Here is a 22,205-nt window from a genome sequence, read left to right on the forward strand (position 1 = left end):
TACACTGTAACTTCAAGTTAGGTTCTAAGATCTATTACGATTTTCAACTAATGTTTTCAATGTACTATACGTTTAAGAATCTCTTGAACTTATAATGTGACCCAGAAAATGTTTCCATTAAGATAAACTCGAACCGAAGATAAATGCATACAAATCATACTCGGAGATAGAATACGATTTTCACTTATAAATGCAATGCAATAATAATAAATGCAATTGAATGGTATATGTGCACTAAAAACACGACGAAAAAAATATGTACAGCTCATTTATTATTTAAAGTTTAAATAAGTCAAAATCTGCAGTTTTAGGCCCACTTTTTTTAAGTAGGTATTGCATATTTTATAAGGGATTTGCTGTTTTCATTTTAAAGGTTTCTTATAAATAAAAATTAGGTTAGAAGTTAGTATTTAACTTCGAACCTAATTTTTCTTTATGAAAAACTGTTTTAGAATTACGTTTCAATATTGTATAGAGGTAATTTCGGTTTCATTCTCTTATGCACAGAATGTTTATTCGAACAGGGAGTTAGAATGTAAAAATGTTTCTATAATCTGTATATATAATGTATGTTTGTGTATGTAAATTAAAATAACATGGAATTGCATGCGGTTTTCACATTTGTATTTACAAGGCAAGTTACTACAACTACTTATTAGTTAGGTAGGTTTACTAGATAGGTTTTGTAAGGTTAAACCACAGATGCATGTAGCATTTTGTATGACCTTGGTGATGTAGCGATATAACACACTGCTTTACTTTTCGATAGTTGATTTCGAGTTTTACAGTGGTGGTCGTTGTAAGAAATAGTCTGCGTATCACTCTCATATATTTCAGATATTCAGCAGCTGTAAGCTTTCTTAACAGTTGTAGTCTGAGGCTAGGCAGTGAAATTTCATGATAAGACATATTTGATCTCCGAAATAGTTGTTATTTCGGAGATCAAATATGTCTTATCATAGCATGTACCTAGTATTGCGGAACAGGACATTGTGGCTATATCCGGACCAAAAGTAACCTGATATTGAGGGTGACGCAGCTGGAATCAAATCACGATGCGAGCTTCAAAGCGTTCGTGGCCCAGGAACAACATGCTGCCCACTTTCATGAAGGACTAGTATAGGCCGTAGTATTGCCGTCCTCAGTACCGTGACTATAGAGACAATTTGGACCTATATTTTACTATTAATTCTCATGTATATTAGTCTATAAGATATTTATAATACGGGCCTGAATTAAATTAATAAAATAAAAAAAATTGCGACTGGCACGTAATAACGTGATGCTGTTCATGTAAGTGGGCTTTGGTGAACATTTGCTATGGTGGGTCGTCAGCTTGTGTGCTATATACAAACATTAATATTTATGTTGGCACAGTATTATCTTTATTATATTATTAGTATAGTAGTATAATAGTATAGTTAATATAATAGTATAGTAGTATAGTTAGTATTAGAGGGATATAGGATACACAAATATTTGACTAATATATAAAATTCACAAAGATATGAGTACTTGTTAAGTTAGTATTTGGTTTTATGGGAATTGTGTAAGGTTTTACAACAAACTGCCAGAGTGTATCTTAATCCTACCTAAAAAATGATTTAAAGGAATTATAAAAGACCTTTTATAGGCTTATTATAAAACTTAAGAGTGATAAATGATATGGGATATTTTTATATGTCTATGAGTACATAGCGGTTTCTATGTGGATTATCGCATGCTTCCTTCTTCTTAAATAACATTTATGTAATAGAGCACGCCAGTTTCTTGCTCATTCTTCCCGCAATGTGCCTGCGTTTTGAATTAGTTGTAGAATAAAAAATATATGACTTTTCAAAAATGTTTATACTAAGTTTATTTGATTAAAGATTATTTATATTCTATTCCTTGGTGATGTCGGCACAGGTATGTACCTATTAAACTACTAATTACTGTTACTACGTATTGTTAAATATATAATGTGGGACCGGATGATAGGTATATAACGTTCCACCGGATGACAACTGACGACTCATGACATTTAAAATGAATACAACGGATACATAATTTGTTTTTAGGGTTTAATGTATTCAATAAGGACTTCAGTACAATGTAAAAAGAATCGAAAAGTATTATTTGTTTGTTCCTAAAAGAATATTTTTTTTATTGACCTACTTATTCACATAAAAAATATAATGCTATAGTCTTTGTTTTAAGATGCCAATCCCCTAAAAATGAATAGGATTCGCAATTACTACAACTTGGGCCGAACTCTATCACGAATAGAAGTTGTAGGTATAATGAGTTTAATATCAACTAGCTGCACTATAAACCCTTTCCCGCAGTGGCAGTACCATCTACTCTGGACTTTTTCATTCGGTGAAGTTGTAAAGATCAACATTAGATTATTAAAAGAAAGTAGTGACTATAGCATCTGGGATAACAGTATGCTGTTGTTAGTAACGTGGACTGTTGACGCCATTGCTAACAATGTATGATACATACATACATCAGGTTTAACTCCACACTGTTCCCCCTGGAAACTAAAGCATGACTTAATGACAAATTCTTGGAGAATTTGTCAAGATAGGCTAACTGACCAGCCAGCGTAAACCGTTAGAGTAGGCGGGTGGAACATTCCGTTATCATCCTTTAAAAAATACAGTATGCTTTTAAAAATTTTGTCACATAAATTATTAGGACAATCAGTTAATGGTTACAGGTATTTTCTGAAAAAGGAGTTTTCCAAAGATGTTCTTCTTTTTTTAAGAATTCTTCCTTCAGCCACCATTTATAACTGCCTTTACAATGTTGACCCATTTATTCTTAGTAACTCAATAACTGAAGAGCAAATGAAATGAATGAGCTATTGAAAAAGTACGCATGTTAAAAGGTTGTACATGTTTATATTAATTATATTTGAATAATGGTAATTAGTATTCTATTCTTGACAATATACATTTCATATTTCTGTCGTTTGGCTTTTCACATGAGTTGATTGACAAGATGTTTGTTGTATTTTAATAAGGAACTCAATATGATCCAAGCGAGTGAGTTAAGTTTCCGTTACTAGATAAATATAATTATTTTCAATGAATTATTATACAATTGTGTATCTGTCTGAGGTAGCGGCGTACACTTTCGCTGCACCAGTGGAGGATGATAGTCAGCATGCCAGGAACCATTAGTTATCAGCACCGCCTGAAATATTTTTATATATGAAGAAGTAAATTAATTAATTAAATTCCAAAATTAATTAATAATTCTCTTAAGGTGTTAAGTACCACATGTACTTTATTATTTGTGCTTTGAAATTTTATAAATAAATAAACAAATTTATATATTTTTCGTTTTTTGCACCTGTGAAACGATTTTTCTTATTTAACACCAATGTTAAGACTAAATTTTATAATTCTAGCTACTTATATCTCATTTAAATTATATAAAATAAAGTCGCTGTCGCTGTTTGTCCCTATGTATGCTTAAATCTTTAAAACTACGCAACGAATTTGGCATCCGTTTTTTTAATAGGTAGATTGATTCTAGAGGAAGGTATATACATAATACATGTACCTACACCCGTGCGAAGCCGGGGCGAGTAGCTAGTATTCAATCAAAAAAGTCTACATAAGACTATTTTGTTAAAAAATTGTTCCAAGTTATTATGATTATTATAATTATGTGCGGTGTAATCTGGAAAGTGGTCTTTTCAATTTATATATTATTTATCTACTATAAATGTAGAAGTTAGCAATGTGAGTTGATTTTATGAAATTAATTTGTTTGTTTTAATAATTGTTATACGTTAAAATATTAAAATTGTTAATAAATACAAAATTATATAAATAATTTATTTATATACCAATTACATAGTTCTTGTACGTACGTTGTGAAAAATTTCATAACACGAGCTCCATCTGCTGATAATATTGGGAATTGTCAATACAAAATCATTATTGAGACATTTTTGTAACAGTGCCATCTATTATTACTTTTTAGAACTATGTATTGAAATAATAATTTCATTTATTACCGTATTATGTTACCAGATGTCGCTGCAATGATAATTATTACATCTTCCTACTGCAGATCAAAGGTCGGGAAATAAAACACAACATTATTGTTGTTTCATTGCGATGTTATTAATTGGTGACATTGTGCAGCTTTAATTAACAATATATATTAGAGCGATAATACTAATTTTACAGGTTTTGTAGTACCGGTACTGCATCTAAAACTAAGAATTTTATTTCTATTAGAGGGTAGGTATTTAGAAATTCAGTTGAGTTTCTTGTCAGTTCTTCTCTGTTGATCTGTACATTGAACTGGACGGCAGGGAAAAAATATTAAAAAAACCGTTCACAAGCGGCTAAAATGGTGTACATGAATAAGTTTTGGTTTTGATCCAAAAAATACAATTCAATTGTCTCTCCTGCTTTTGGTAGTGTCTTTGGTTATAATGTGGTTTGTAGCCCGGAAGAAATTCGTAAGATAACATAGATTTCGTATTCGTGGTATTATGTATGCCTTACTGTCATAATCTAATTATGTAAGTACCTACCTACTACACTATATAAGGCCCTCTGGCCAGTTCCTACTGTGGGCTTTATCATTTCAATTATTTGTACTATATTTAAAGTACCAGAGCCCCGTCCCGGCTGCGCATGGGAGGAAGGATTTCAAATTTTTTAGTAGTCATAAATGTAACACACTGGATATACTATCATTCCGATAGTAAAAGAATTTTAGAAGTTTTGGTGCATATTCTTCACAAACACACCAATCGTTTCCCTTTATAATATTAATATAGTTAATAATATTTAAAAAGATAATAACTGTCGTAGTAATTATTAATAAAACTTATTATAATAACAAGCAGAGTAAAATATATTAAAATTTGTCCCTGATTTTAGTACCGTTTGTGATCTCTACAAACGGTACTAAAATAAGGGAAACAGTTTAATTAATAATTCCTACATTGTTGTACACACACAGTTCACAAAATCAGGGACAATATTAGAACAGTCGTGGTTAGAATACACTATGAGAAATCGCGAATTAGACAGTGAATATTGAGACGTATGGTATCTTAGTCCTCTACAATAGCAACGTATGAGTGGGATCTGATTACATAAAAACCATGTAGTCATATATCGAAGAAATCGTAGAGTAAATTAGTATAAAAAATATCACCAGGATATAGATCTGCGTTACAGATAACTAATTGCATAATCGAAGATTAGATATATGTTATCAATAATATATATTATTTGTAAGTGACTCTGTCTGTTTGTATTACGTTTATGCAAAGATATGATTTTTCACAAACAAAATAAAGTATAAAAATAAGTGCTTTTTAGGTAGAGCCATCTCTACCAGTAGATTCAAACATATTCCTACAGGCCCCGAATAAAAAGTAAAATATATTTTTGAAATGTTGCATCTGAAACATGACCATTATCAGCTTCATGATCTATATACCTTGAAACTACATTGATATAAAACTAGAAGAAAAGCTGTAATTTCATGTTGCTGACAATTCTCATTTGTAATATATTACAGTCAAGCGGTTTGCGATTATGTATAAAACATTTATGAATTGCAGTTACACACTAAGTTCTATGATTCACAATTCTTTGCCATTACAATTATATAATGGACCATGACTGACCAAACTCGAAAGTACTTATATTTCAATCTGTTCAAAATGAGGAATGTCCACAACTGTGTTTTTATTTAAATCTCTGGATGAGTGTTAGTTGTCTGTAAAGGAACTTTATACTGTAAGTTGACTTCTAATGTTCTTTTCATAACCTGGGGATAACAGAGAGGGTTACTCAATAATAAAATTGGTTATGACAACATAATGTGAAAGTTTGTTACTCAATGCACTCTGCTCGGTACTCAAATGGAACATATTTTGAAAGACATATAGAAATTTCTACCTATAAAATACCTATAATACCTATTTAGAAATAGGTAATATCTTGACAGTGCTCTCAGAATGAAATCGTGTCCGTCGGTCAGGAATCTCCCTACAGCTGAAAAGTTCTTCCGAAAGTTTGGAGTGCCCTCTGAGCTCGCCCCCATTTCCGTCCAGTGACGCCGTAGGCCAGCTGCGGCCAGCGTAAGCATATTCGAAAAAAAGCGGACAAAGTCCCGGGTCACAGCTAAATCATACAACGCGTATTGTTCCCACTTCCCAGGCAGGCGTAATGATAAGATCGCAATTACAAATCGTCTTGTAGTTGAACAAACGGGTGCAATTATTAGCGCGCTGGACAAAGGAGCCGATAGTTCGCTTCACTTACGCGAACACAAGGCGCTTGCGCATTCAACCGCGCGACGCAAACTGACGCGCACGCGCCTTATACATATATATATAATAAAAGTGATATAAACAATCATGCTCGCCGGCGCGCAGATTGTTGAAGAAAGTAGTGTGACCTATACGAAGGACAATGCCAGTATTGCCTTCGAGGCTGCACAGCCGGCCCAAGGGTCATCAAATCAAAGTCAGACCACGCAGAGCTTCAGCACAATGTCTAAAAGCCAGCCCGTCGACATCTCCTTCACGAACATAACTTGCACTGTCAGCTTGGGATTCAATAAAGGTAATAATTTTATTATATGTTTTATAAGGTACTATCTGTGAGTTGCCTGATTTTTTTAAAGAAATATTACCAATGTTTGTGCACGTGGTAGAATCTATCTTTAAGTTAAACTTTCTAATATCTATTCAGTCGTTTAGTCCTGAAAAGGTAAACTAATAGGCACAATTATATTCTTCGACTACAATTCTAAATACTCGATCTTATGTTTACCTTCCCTTATAAAAACATTATACTGTACAACATCTAAGTCTATTGTGTAATTTATAAACAGTACAATTCAATGATAAATTCCTTGCATAGAGCCGTAATTAAATTCTCATTCTAATTATCTCTAGATTATCGCAAGTAGACATCTGAATATTATAACCGCGAAAGTGTTATTGTTTTTTACATGTTTGTGAGAAAAATACTGTACAAAATTTTTATGGTCGAATAAGGAATCGTGTATCTACTCGCTTGCTCTAGGGCATGCTGGCGGGGCATCAGTGGACTATATTAGGATAAACATGAAGTTAGCTCTTTCTGGCGAATTGAACAGGAATTAACATTATAGTTTACTAGGGGACCTTTAGTATAGTAATGAGGTCACCAGTAATCTCTTCCAACCCCGACTCTATCAATTACACAGTGTTTAGAAATAATATAAACTTTTGTATATATAACATGTTAATGAATACATCTCTGTAAATATCAATGAAGTTACGTGTATAAATTATGAGGATATATAACAGGTAAAAAATTACAAATAGAAATTCACATAACACGAGCAGTGTGGTCACGTGATCACGTAATATTTTTCAGTTTCATGAGTATAACTATAAAGGTCGGGACGGTATGGTTAATAACATGACAAACAGGAACCCATTAGGATTTCCCCATAGAACAAAAAAAGGTAAATAGAGCGCAAGATTTTATACTAACAATAAATAACCCTATTGTTTTCGTTTCGATCTTTATGTAATACATGTATATTTAATGTAATAAAACTTCAACTGTTTAGTGTTAAACATATATCCGAGATTTCTGTTGAATATTGTGTTCTTTCTATATGTATCTGTACATACTACACTTTGTACCTGTAGAACTTATTTGTTATGATATGTCTTTGAATATTGTTCTTATGACTCTGTGTGATGTTTGAGAATTACATGGATTTTATTACAATTTTCGTCAATACACAATTTGTCTAATATCCGGGGAAATGACTAGAATAAAATAATGACTTCTTAATAATAATTTGGAGGTGGCGAAATAAGGAATTCAATACAACTCGCAATTAATATGTTTTCAACTAGGAATTGAAATCAAAATAATTAATTGTTAATTTATTATCGTATATTGACCATTTGACATTAAAACACTTGAACTATCACACGTGATAATTTAGTGAACACGTAAAAGAGTAGACATGTAGGTACCCGGCAATAAGTATTAGTGGCGTTGATGATAATATAGACACATTTTACATTGTAGGTACAACATTTTATAACTAACTGTTATTGAATGTAATTATAACAAGTAACGTAACATATTTGCTACCCTTTTTAGTGTAGTGATCAGATTTATATCTCCCAATACTTTCAGCCTCTCCATAAGTCCTGCGAGATTGTAGTGCCATCTGTACTCACCTCCTATCGTCCGGTGAAGCTGTAAAGACCATCTGCAACCAACAGCATTAAAGTAGTTAAAAAAAAAGAAACTCAACATATAAAAAAATAAGTTTGTAATGTAAAAAACTGCAACACATTTTTTTAATGAATGGATATAGTGGTTGCAGTTGACTTACTTCAGGGTGCCTTAACGACTAGCAGTCATTATAAATTTACAAATACATATAGTATAATATTTAACATAGTGTGTATGTGACATAGGTCTTTTATATCTAGTTAAAAGCTGTAATATACGGCCATAGCAAGTAATAAAGTGCTTTTGCAATTGATGAGATCGCTTGCTAAATCATTAGAAAGGCTTAACCTTTGTAAGTTATGAGGATATTATAACTTAGAACCATTCATGTTCAGTATAAATAAATGTAGAGATTTATTTTACATGATTATTTTGTTTGATAAATGACAATTGACAGCCGGCAAAAGAGAATAGGTAAACAGTAATGTCAAACATCATGATTCATTTGCAATTTATCTATTTCTCTTATTCTATCTCTAGCTACCGAATTTATTTTCTAAATATATTCATATATATTCGAATATATTCCAATTTTAAACAAACTCTATGTACCTACGTCTTTATTTTATTACTGTTTAATTAATTTCAAGTTTCGAACGATATTATCATTACTATTTCTTCACAATGAGTATCAGCCAGTTCAAAATTCAAAATTATTCTTATAAACGTATACTATAACCCTTCTAAATAAAATAAAAAAATCATAGCTTTTCATTAAATAAAATATTTAGCTTATTTCTTTATTTTGTTTTGAATAATTTCAGCATAACATTGTATCAATACAGATATAATATATGCATGCATAATAATAATAATTTCATTTACACATAATTTGTACAAATCATTTATGAAGAGCCTGACTTCTAAGGTCGGTATAGAAAATGTCTGTGTTTCAGAAGTCAGTAAGATGTATGCATACAATGTGTTCATATATATATATATATATGAATGTAACATACATGTCACAGATGTTGACAATAATTTCATATATATTTTTTAAAGATTATAGACAGTAATATGTTGACTTCATTTCTACTCTGTCTTTCGCGGTTTGCTCTATGTACTTGCGAGAGACTATGTACATTAAATAATACATACAGGTATTTTATTAAACAATAACCGTAGCAAAACATGTCAAAGCATTTCGAAGTCCATTCAAATTTTGCAATGGTTTATAATGGTTAGTTTAGTAATTACTTAATACATTATTCAAATATATTCAAATTCACCTTTAAATTTAAATTACATAAGCGTTTTTCGTCAGTAATACTTCTATTTAAAAAAAAACAAATTTAAATACTTCTAATACTCTATGTTATCTCAAGTAAATACTTGAGCATTTACTATTAATTTGTATGTATTTATTTATTACATTTATGTATTCATCATTTTTTTAATTTTTTCGTCCTATATAATTTAGGATCTGTGTTAGATATTTCTCTCTTCGAATCATCTCTGTTCGTTGTCATCTCATTATTCGCTCCCTTTCTTGTCATATAATTTTTCGCACAGTCCATCCATCTCTTTTTCGGCCTTCCTCTGCCCTTATAACTAGATTAATATATAACATTTTCTTTAAAAAATCTCTTCATTCTTACGTAATATACCTACATATAAGCATAAGTGTAGACCCATAAAATTTTATATATGTATATATTTTCAACATGATGCATAGATTAACAATGTTTATTTTATTATATTCGAAAACGCACCGCCTATCTACATCTCTGTTGGTCCAATGGTTGACCAGGTGATAATTCCGTAAGGTAATAAGGTTCTTATTACGCATCTATATTTCTATATAAATAATTGTGTTTTAGAGATAAATTGGCGATAGCCCTGTTAGCAACACAATATATGAATAAAATATACATATTATTACTAATAAGTACATAGTACAATTTGTAGTACGATAGAATTATCCAAATCAAATAATACCCTATCATATCGTAATCAGTTGTAAATACCTCTCTGTAATTTGTTTGCGGACTAATAACTCGTAAATCGTGTTTAAGGAGATCGTAAATTAGTACAGTGTTATAGTATTACCTTAATTTATACATTTGGTTTGGTAAATACAGTAGTATCCGCATATAATGACCACGAAGCGAAGTGACATAAAAGTATACCATAAATCATAAAAATCGTAATGTTAGAATTTCTAAATTACATTTTTAATTTCTAAAAAGAATTTTCTCTTGGAAATTTATGATATATAAACAAAAAAAAGAAATATGAATGTTCTGATTTCCTTTCCTAATCCTCATATCCTAGCATTTCCAAATTCAAATTTTCCCGCCAACCGGTGTCAGCTATAAGGTCGAGTGATATCGATTATATAAAAAAAATTTACAATCTTAGTCTTCGTTAGAATCTGTGAATTGTCACATATATTTTAGAATTTAACTTTTTTATGTTTCGGTTTTTCCCATCTCTATGAAAGGCACAGGGACTCAGCCCATACAGCCATTGCCTTCGGTCTAGTATTTTACTTAAAATATGAGCAATATCGAACTCAGGTACTAACTAACTGAGGCGTTCTAATTGTAAATCATAATAATAATAACAAAATATAATAATAATAATAACACACGCACACACACATACACACACTCTGCACTTACTTGGTTTCGGCCCGTAAGTGTGGAGAAAACCAGCAATAGCTGAGAAAAAATAAAGAATAATAATAATAAATCACACTGTTGGCGGAGTGTGGAATCAGAGTTAAAGACAAAGATTCACCCTTTGTCTTTAACTCCGAGGCCAAGGTCTTTAACTCATCATCAAATTAGATCGGTCGGTAAATCCCACTTTCTCTTTCCTATTTCTGTCTGAAAATTGTTTACATGGTTTCGGAGTTCTTTCCGCGATAATAAGGGAAGAAATATATTTTCAATATATATCTGTGTACACTTTTAATTAATAACTACTAGATAGAAATTTATTATAGTCTTTTTAATATAATTTTATAATTTCATATTATTAATTAACAATAAATTTATTTTATCTCTTTCTTTTTTTCTTATTACTTACATAGACAAGATAAGTTTATAAGTACTAAAAATTCTTTCGTAAACTAGAAGAGCCTTCTCTATTGTTTAGAATGTAGCAAATTTATCCTGTTATGATTAACATTTCCTTATCATGGTCAAAGGGTAATTAGTCCGTTATCTTTAAACACTAATGATGTTGATGCCTAGTCGAGGACAACTAGTACTCATCTTGTTTCTATTTTGAGTGCACACAGTTTTCAATATTTTCCTATTACAATGTAAGAGTCACGTAACCTAGTGGTTACTATCCTGACTCACGAGTCGGCATAGTAACCACTAGGTTGCGTGCAAAGGTAGTGAGTTCGAATTTGGACAACATACGACCACAAGAACTATGTGTCAATTTATATTTGTGACTGATTGTCCGGTAATTAAAATACTATTAAATACCGAATTAATCTAATAGACGGGAGTTGGCTCCCCGATTCTACGTTGATTTCAAATATATTCTTTATATGTAATCATCATATATCACTCTACATATTATTTATATGTAATCATCAAACTCTATGGATGATACCACTTACATTTCTATTCAATGCAGAAAGCTGTCTGTAGAACACGACCTAATCGAAATCATATATTAATTACATAGTATAAAACAAAGTCGCTGTCGCTGTCCGTTCGTCCCTATGTATTCTTAGATCTTTAAAACTACGCAACGGATTTTGAAGTGGTTTTTTTAAATAGAGTGATTCAAGAGGACGGTGTATATGTTTAATACATGTACACCCGTGCAAAGCCAGAGCGAGTAGCTAGTAACCTATAAATATAGGTTCCGATTATATTTAGCAACAGAATTAAAATATTAATAATAGTAATCTTTATTTTTCTGATTACTTGCAAATTATACATTATTTCCTGATTCCTAAACTACCTAGGTAGATATATAAACCTATATTTCAGTTACCAGTAGGAGCACTATTAGATGGGACAGAGTACGAAGTCTCGCTTATGACCGATATCGAAACAAAGTGATGATTTACTTATAAGTAGGTACATATAGGTAATGAAATCTCATCAACAAAAAGCAGTATCTGTACATAATGTCTTTTGTTCTCAAAACTAAGATTCGTGCGTCATTTACTGAGACAAGTCAACAAAGGATATAAACATAATAATTGAGTTCTTGTTTTCTCGACCAGAGGGTTGATATCAACTTGTTATTGCTGTTCAGTATGTATTAGTTTATCTATGGTTTATTTTTGTATATACTAGCTGTATAAATATAGCATTTTTAATTGTTTAGGCTAATTATAAAAAGCAAAGAAAAAAGTGTCATCGTAGAGTTAGACTCTAAAAATGACTAATTTTCATAGAAACTTTCATCTCCCATTTTATTTTTGCACGTTAAGAGTAAAATGTTTACAAACTTTGAATGTCATATTTATATTCAATCAACAGCCTAAAAAATAATTATCGTTAATCGTATCGTCAATTATAAATACTTCTATATATACTTCTATACAACCTTTCATCTCATTTATTCTATCTATTCATCAGATTACAACCCTTGTTTTCGCATTATAAAGTAAGCTCTTTCTTAAGGACATAGGCTACTTCTACTTTCTCATGAAAAATACTTCAAATATTATTTAAACAAATTTATACATTGTAAGTAGTAAGATAACTGATCCGTAGATAAGAAATAAATACATAATCCAACGATATAACTGAATTATAATACGACTGATAAACTGTACAGTATAAATTATTGCGAAACAGAATTAACATCTAAGGTCGCCTTTGTATCCTATTAGGTAATTAGATTACAAAGTATTTTACTTAGATATACAGAACATACTTGTTGTAGTTAGGCTCAAAATATCTATTATTAACTATATAGGAATTCATAGCACTTTATAAATAATAACGACGTAACACTATAAATAAAAATGATAAATTTTATGTATATCTAGCTATACCCGCAACTTTGTTCACTTGGAACTTAACTTTATTTTTCTAAAAGTCTCGTCAAAATCGGTTAGCCATTTTAGAGATTAGCCGGAACTAACAGACAGCAAAAATTGTAAAAAATGTTATTTTGGTGTATGTATTTATATTCATATGCATGTAGTAGAAAACGGTTATTTCAATATTACAAACAGACACTCCAATTTTATATATATGTATAGATTAGCTGACTCGCCCAACTTCGTTTGCATCACACTTACTTGACATTTAATATAATATTCCGCCCAATTTACGTAACATCTTTTTAAATTATAGCCTATGTGTTATTCTGATGTATAAGCCATGTTACCTATTATAAAATTTCATCAGAATACTTTCAATAGTTTTTGCGTGAAAGAATAACAAACATCCGTCCATCCATCCATCTATATTCACAAACTTTTGTGTTTATAATATTAATAGTAAGATGATTATGCGTTCGTAGAAGGCAACTATGCTGACCATAAAATGTTTACACTCTATCCTGAGGCGATAAAAACCATCGCTCCTAAGAATATCCTTCAGTTCTTGTCCCTCACAGGTTTAGGTTGCAGGCTTAGGTTTTAGTGACCTCTGAAAGAGGACAAGCACATTAGATCTATGTACATAGGTCGCAGTGCTACAGGCACAATGACAATAACCCAAACCCCCGATAAAACAATGGGTTCGTCGATCTATTATCAAATTTTCATGAAACTTTGCTGAAAGAAGTATGATAAAATAATCGACCTAGCTTGTCTTTAAAGAATAGCGAGTTTTTTTCTCGCACAAAATATCTGTGAAGGTTAATGTAACCATAGTTATGTCACTATTACTTCAATTTTACAACTGACATTGATACGACCTGTTTTTTTTGCTGATGATAACAATTTGAATGCATGATCTGGTTACTACCTTGAAATTGAACTTACCTTGATAGTCAACTTGGATTTAATTAATAAATTCAATCAATTCAATTAATCTTTTTTATATATTTGTTTCTGTATATATATATTAATAGATAATAAAGGAATAGCAGACTTTCCTTCGCTAACTGTTTATGCTGGCGGGGTACTAGTGAAGAATGATGATATGATCATGGTGTCAGGTCAGTTAGTCCATCGTGGCAAACCTGGCAAGGTTTTCAGGGGGAATCGCGTGAAAGTCACACCTTTATTAGTGTATCGCTAGCAATGAGCTAAGGCTGAGCTCCCGATATTTCGACATTGTTACGAACATCCTGGTCACGGGTACAATATCATCATTATAAATATCCCGTTTATATAATGTGTATAATTAATTAATGGTCTGTTTATTCCAGTCCGATCTGTGTACGTTTGTATGTTTTAATTGCCCTTACATTCCGGATATCTTGTTATCTATATCTTGCAACTTAATCGAAGACTATGCTGTCACTCATAGGTATAAGTGCTGACAAGATTATCAGGTAAGTAGTTTTGATTGTGCGCACTTTGCCAAGTTCACTCAACCCATTATAATATAGCAGAAAAACAAAATCGCGGTATATTGTATCGATTGTCTTGTAAGTAAACAGCTGTCCACATATCTATAATTAGCAATTTTATTTTAATCAATTTTATCAACTGTCATATTTGGTATGAAAAGAAAAACAATGACATTTTGTTTTCTCGCATTAATTTATTAATTTGACGTTCAGTTTCACTGCACGTAAGATCGTAAAAAAAGAAACAGGTACATATTATATTTTCTAATAGCTGTGCCCGCGGTTTTATCCGAGTTAAGTTTCAATTAAAAATACAGCTTATGTGTTAATCTGATGAATAAACTATATTACTGTAAAGTTTCATCAAATTCCGTTCAGTAGTTTTTGCGTAAAAAAGTAACAAACATCCATAGTTACAAACCTTCGCATTTATAATATTAATAATCAGATTATCTATGACAGCTGTACCTTTTTTCTGTCTGACAAAGGTATTCGAATAGAAAAAGTATTAAAACATAACAAAGGAAACAAAGCATAAGTATAAACAATGGATATTAAATAAATACAGGAAGGAACGGGTGTGTAAATGGTTCCTTTATTCAGGAAGTGTATGATTTGGGGCCACCAGTAGCAGTCAATAAATATTCTGTGCCACGAGATGCAACGTTGTCGAAATTGCCTTAATCGTCATTTGACGGCATACATTATATAAAATCCAGGGCTGCCAACTTTAAAATATTTTGCCTCGTATGAAGAACAAAAATATTTGTTAAAGTCTCTCTAGATTCGTGCCTTATATTTTGACTTATTTTCGCAAGTAAATGTTATATAAACTTATACAAATGTACTGGTACTTAAGATCAAACTTTTCACGAACTGTTAGCATCTATAATTAAATATGAAACGATAATTGTATTATTTTATTCATATCTAGAATAAACACACTTATACAAACAAACAAAGTACAATATGTTAAACAGCAATAAACATGTTTTATCGAGTTAGGTGTTATTTTGCAGAAATCCATTCAGTAAGGCAACAGAAAAGTTTAATAGCTACATGTTAAAAAAATGAAATAATTATGGAATTATTATTATTAAATATACTTATAAGAAATAATATTGTAGATTAGTATAAAGCAGTAAATGTCTTATTGAATACCTTATTGAAAACATGAATACATACAAACAACCGTCTGTATCCGTTTGCTTTGATCTCAAATGACATGTGTCATCATTCATCATCCGGTGCAACGTGCTATATTAGATATATTAAACAGTAAGTAATAGTAGTAGTTTTATTTTATTGACGGCTTCGGTAGTTTAGCGGTTTAGCACATCTTATGATGGTCGCAGGTTCGTTTCCTCGCTCGGCACAAACATTTGTATTCCTGAGTACGATTGTTTGTATTGGTCAGGGTGTTTTCTGTAAAAAAAAATATGTGTATGTCTTTATAAGTTATACAGGACCCATACCACAAGCGTCAGGTAACTTAACTTAACTTAACTTGGGACTACATGACGCTGTGCAAATTGTCCTGAGATTATTATTATTGTAACCGGCCACCTTCAGCCGAGTATTTATAAAGTAGACTTTCATAAAAATCGTCTAACTGGTTCTTCTTCTTCTTCTTCTTTCTTTCAGCATATATTTGTCCACTGCTGGACGTATGCCTCTTGCATAATTTTCCACTTCAGTCTGTCTGTGGCGTGTCTTGTCCAGGTCGGTCCTGCCGTCTTCCTGATATCATCGGACCATCTGGCAGTTGGTCTGCCTACGCTTCTGCTTCCCATCCTAGGTCCACATTAAGGATCTGTCTTTGTTTGTCTATCTAACTGGTTAGTCAGACATATTTCAGGCGCCAAGCATTGTAAGATATAATACGGTTGAAAGGTGAGATAAAGCAGGATAAGACCTATGACATCTTAGTTCTCAGAAATGACAATGCATGCAGCGACATCACAAAATAAATTTAATAACAATAACAAATATTATAAAGAGGTAAAGTTTGTGAGTTTGTAAGGGGTAATCACTAGATCTATTGAACTAATTTAAAAAAATCAGTTAGTGTCATACTCTATATCTTGGTCAACGCACACAACTACATCTGCGTCACAATTTCCCGTTTTTGGAATATTTGACATTGCAGTGCCGGTCTTATTGGTTGCAACCTGGCTTAAAGCCTTGATATATGGGGTATCTAACAATAAATTTTCAAAATCAGACTATTAGTGTCGGAGATTAGCCCAAATATGCAAATTCACAAACTTTATTTATTTATAATAGACGTTTACGAGTTGATAACTTAAATAAGAAAACAGAGAACAATATTTGATATCTACAGCCATCTTGTTTGTTATAATTTTACGTATTTCTTGAGATTTATTTTTAAATAGACGTCATCATATTATAACGATTGTAAACATAATTAATTCTTATTTATATCTGCATTGAGATACTATTATTTATATAGGTAGGTACGTAATAAAAACCACAATATTCTCTTGCAGTCATGAATATGGAAGCCTCACGTAACATATGCATTTATGGGAGGGATAAAAACCAGTATTGCATGCAAGTTTGGTTAACATAAATGCGATACAGGTTGTAATAAAGGCTATTTAAGTAGATATACGTACATTATATGGTTATTATTTTGACGGCCTCGGTGGTCTAGTGATTTAGCATACCGCTTTACTTTCGATGGTCGCAGGTTCGCTCCTAGCACGGTACAAATATTTGTATTCATGAGTATGATAGTTTGTATTGGTTTCAGAGTTTTGTATGTATACTATGTGTGTATTTAGCTCTACTTGGCTTGGGACTAGATGGAGCTGTGTAAATTGTCTTGAGTTATTATTATTAAATATTATATTTATAATTAATATTATAAATATATTCTGTCGATGGTTGTGATACGATATTTTTTTTAGTATTATTCTATTGTCCTATGCCATTAATTTTGTAAAGCCTTTTTTAAATTACCTATATATGTGAAATAGCACAGATATCATAATCATACATAATAATAGCTTAATTCTAGCTTAGTACGTATATACACTACCATTTTCTTCAACCATACGTTAAGTAAATTCCTTGTAAAGTGAACAAAGCATTGGCAATGGTCTTTGAGAAAATAATTGAACAGATTTTTGTAATCATCATCAAAAATTTGTTCAATTATTTTCTCATCGAAGACAATACCATTCATTTCTTTATAAAATCTGGGTCAGTCTATACTAGATACACTACACTCTGCAGTGTTAAACATTGTATAGCTATTACAAAACATTGTGTGGTTAAAAGTGTGCTTATATGCAGCAGAGTTGCCATTAATTAAGAATAAACGCTAAGCCTTGCAGGTCAAGGATTGCGGTCGGCGTACAGCTACACCCACCACAAGTAAATCTTGTTTTACCATATCACAACTGTTGCAGGTAGCAGGTAGACACAGATATATAAAACTTGATCGCATGTGAAAGATTGGTCAAAAACATGGCTTAAAAATTGTAAAAAAGTGCCCAAGCTTTGGGCACTTTTTCGTAGTCTCTTAGATACTTAAAAAAAGTTTAATCTCTGCAATTTTTTAATTACGTGTATTCATCTATAGATACTACAAAAAATGAGGCTTTGTCTTGTCATTAGATCTCGAAAAGTAATGGTTATTCATGCGTTTTTTATCCATCAATAGTGTATAATCATACAAGACCATACAAGAACCTAAAGTTTATCCCATAAATAGATACTAACCTACCATTGTTGACTTCGCTTCTTAAGCTTTGAACATATTCTGAATAAAAGAAGAGATGGCATACTATCCATATACACATATATGACAACTCATAAACATCTCAAAATTTAACCACATACATCTTCAGATGATATTCAGATATATTGAATAAATTAAATGTTAAGGTCGATTGTATTTTCTATTTTGTAGCGTTATCAAAGTATATTTAAGAAATCTGTATTTATTTAAATTTATTTATATTTCAGTAACATTGCTTATATCTACTGTATTTTTGATTACTATTTCGCATCTGTTCATGGTCATATGTTATTTTAAATAATTATTATTATAAGCCATAATTTATTTTCACGTTACCGCAAATCTGCATTTTTTTATGAATTATTTGTCTGTAAAAAAATAGTGTACGTAATCTCGCTGTTTGTCCTTCTAAACTATATAATGATAATTTTCACTATTATATATTTCCAAAATATCTTCCGGAAATTGTTTTTTAAGCTTATTATACATGCATATGTACTTATACAATCTCCGTTATATATATTATATATATATATATATCAGTTTTGAATACATGGTATTGCAAAAAGGGTTATCGGTTGCAATTTACTCATGTATATAATTTTCTTATGACTTTATCTTGCTAGAAAAAATATTCCTCTGTTTTTAGCAATGACATAAGACCTATGGTATTTTTATAAAATTACACTAAATTTATCATGTTCCCATTACCGTAGATTTAATAATAATCAACTTTGATTCTTTGGGGAAATTTCTTCAGTTTCGTGAAATTGTCTCTAGTTATCCGCTTACTATTGGCCCTGCATGAGATTATGACTTCACAGATCATCTCATATGGTAAATTATTTTGTGGTATAGTATTTAATGGTTAGCGTCTAAAAATAATTGCAGGTCATGACCTCCTATCAGCTGTCAGCTGTGACATGTTTACTTGAACGCTACAAACGGTGGTTATGAGCTGTCTATGGGACTTGTCACTGAATAGCAAATGTCGTTTACATATAACACTAAGAACAATAACTAACTAGCCTTTCTCTGACAGAATAATTAATTGCAGTGTTTTTATATGTGCAACTAGCGGTGCCCGCAGCTTCACTCGCGTGAAATTTATAGCCTATCTGTTATTCTGATGTATATCTTTTGTAAATATAGCTATTGTAAAATTTCTTCAAAATACGTTCAGTAGTTTTTACGTGAAACAGCAACAAACATCTATAATCACAAACTTTCGCGTTTATAATATTAGTAAGGTCTTATAAATGATATAGGAATGCATAAACGCATTTTTGAGAACCTTTAATTTCAATGAAATTAGAGTAATAGATTAGGAACGAATGGAGGACAAATATTCAAACATGCATTTTTATTTATAAAGCCTAGGTAATATATCTGTTATATAGGAAAGAAGGTCGAATATTTTCTATACAGTACGACCATGTATGAAGCAAAATTACATTTTTGTTAATATTGTTTTACTATATAATAATAATAATAATAATCTTTATTTGTCTCAAACAGAAACTTTTTACACAATACAACTATTGCCCATAGAATAATATAATTTAAAAACTAATTAATGAGACAAAACGGTCTATAACTCAGTGAGGGCAGTGAATCCACCCTCTCTGCTATTCTGTTATAGCCTTTATCAGTAAAATACAATGTGAGATCGACGACGACGATAGCATATTAAGTTTTAAACTACAACTAACAAAGTAAAAATAAAAATTGACAATAACAAACTTAAATATATATAATCTAAACATTATTCAGGATTAGTTACAACATTAAATAAAATCTAAGAATTATTCAGGGTTATTTTATCATATATACCATCAGACGCAGACTTGCGTGTACACACATATATCGACATAACTTAGTAAATTACGATACTACGAAACGAGGAATTGTTCTTGCAGCAACCACTTGCTACATTTGCGCCTAAATATTGGTAAGGATAAAATCAGTGATGAACGAACTTGAACTATGGAGATTTTTAACTAATATTTATAGTTTACAAGAATTATTAGGAAGGCCGTAGTCGGTTAAAATAGTGTACCTCCTTCGTTCCAAATAATTAAGCGTCATTAATTGCCATCAAAGGAGACAAAGTTCAGAAAACATGATATTCAACAACACACTATGTATCACATACTATTGTTTCACATTGGTGTTAGGTTCATCCGGCGTGGACTTTACACATTGATTATGAATAATTTATCAATTGACACCCCACGAGAGCATAGTCTATGGTATTTAATATAATATTATGATTTTAATATATACGAAAAAAAATATTGTTACATTTTACGTCATATGATTGTCTCACACTTATCGTGTAAATAGAGAAAGATTTTGTACAGATATTGTACAGAGCTTATAAATTTGATTTATTTATGCTATATTTTGGCAGTTGATGACGACCTCGGTGGTCTAGCGGTTTAGCACACCGCCTTACTTCCGTTGGTCGCGGGTTCCATTCCTCGCACGGACCAAACATTTGTATTGATGTGTATGATTGTTTGTATCAGTCTGTGTGTTTTCTATGTATAATATGTATGTATGTACGAAAAAAAAACTATGTATTTGTATTAGTTGTCTAGCCAATAACACACACTCTAACTAGCTTAACTTGGAAGTCCCAAGTTAAGATAGTTAGAGCTTGGCGTTGTGTAAATTGTCCTGAGATTATATTGTATTGTTATAGTTATATTTAGATTCGAATTATGATATATATCCTTAAATTAATTGATTACAGATATACTACATCTTAGAATTCATTAATGGTAACGTATGAAAGATATCACGAGCGTGAGAGTGTAATAATTGAATAGATTTGAACATTATATAGGCATAGGCAACGGTTATCATTTTCCAACACATAAACAACTTATTTGTGTATACATAGACGATCCTGCGTCACACAAATATATACTGTTATTATTCTCTCAGTACATTAAATATAAATAAAAATTACAAGTTTGTCATAGTATGCTATTACATTAATGCATATTTCATAGAAATGTGTAGAAACCACCTTGATATACTTCTTCGTTTAAATGTATGCAGGACCATAGAAAACTAACAAAACTCATATTGCACCTATATTTAATTACTTAAATTTTGAATTGAAATACAAATTATTTCTTTCCCGCCATTCTAATCGCAGAGTAAGTACATTTCATTATGTTAAATTGACATTTTGAAATATATTCTGTGAAATATAGCCAAATTCTTTTTTTAAACCATAGTGAAATATCGAATCCTGTATGAATGTAGCCATACGTTTATTTATCTATATCTAGAGTCTAGACATCTCATAAATTCGTAATATATTTAATCCAGTGTAAAGATATGAGACTAAGTGATAATTGTGTGCAAGAATAATATTTAAACAAGATTAAAATTCTTTGCAGATTAATTTTAGTAAATATCATAATACCTGCGTACATTTACTGCCATTCAGGTAAAATAAAAAACAAGAACATGTAGAATATGTACATGAATTATTGTTGTACGTACATCAGTGAGTTTTGTTGTACATGAATTTAAGCTGACGAAATAAAAAAAATATAATTGTACAATACAAATATCAAACATGTTTTTTTTTCTGTTGTATATTTCTAGAAGTTTTTTTTTATTTTGCAAGACGATTAGCCGGTCTCAGGTAAAAGCGAGGAATACTCGTGTTAGCTAATTGAAAT

The 22,205-nt window shown here is 31.1% G+C and overlaps 1 protein-coding gene across 1 annotated transcript in view; it reads left to right on the plus strand.

Annotated features, from left to right (window-relative positions):
- Positions 1-6,298: 6,298 nt before the first annotated feature.
- LOC131844664 (ATP-binding cassette subfamily G member 4) overlaps positions 6,299-22,205 on the plus strand; it is a 46,181-nt gene continuing 30,274 nt past the window's right edge. The window contains exon 1 of the mRNA XM_059193600.1: positions 6,299-6,596. Coding sequence (XP_059049583.1) covers positions 6,389-6,596 — 208 coding nt within the window. The 5' untranslated portion in view covers positions 6,299-6,388. The remainder of the gene's footprint in view (positions 6,597-22,205) is intronic.

This window comes from Achroia grisella, unplaced genomic scaffold (genome assembly GCF_030625045.1).
Source record: "Achroia grisella isolate CSIRO2021 unplaced genomic scaffold, CSIRO_AGI_Agris_v1 utg4116, whole genome shotgun sequence".
Classification (NCBI taxonomy): domain Eukaryota; kingdom Metazoa; phylum Arthropoda; class Insecta; order Lepidoptera; family Pyralidae; genus Achroia; species Achroia grisella.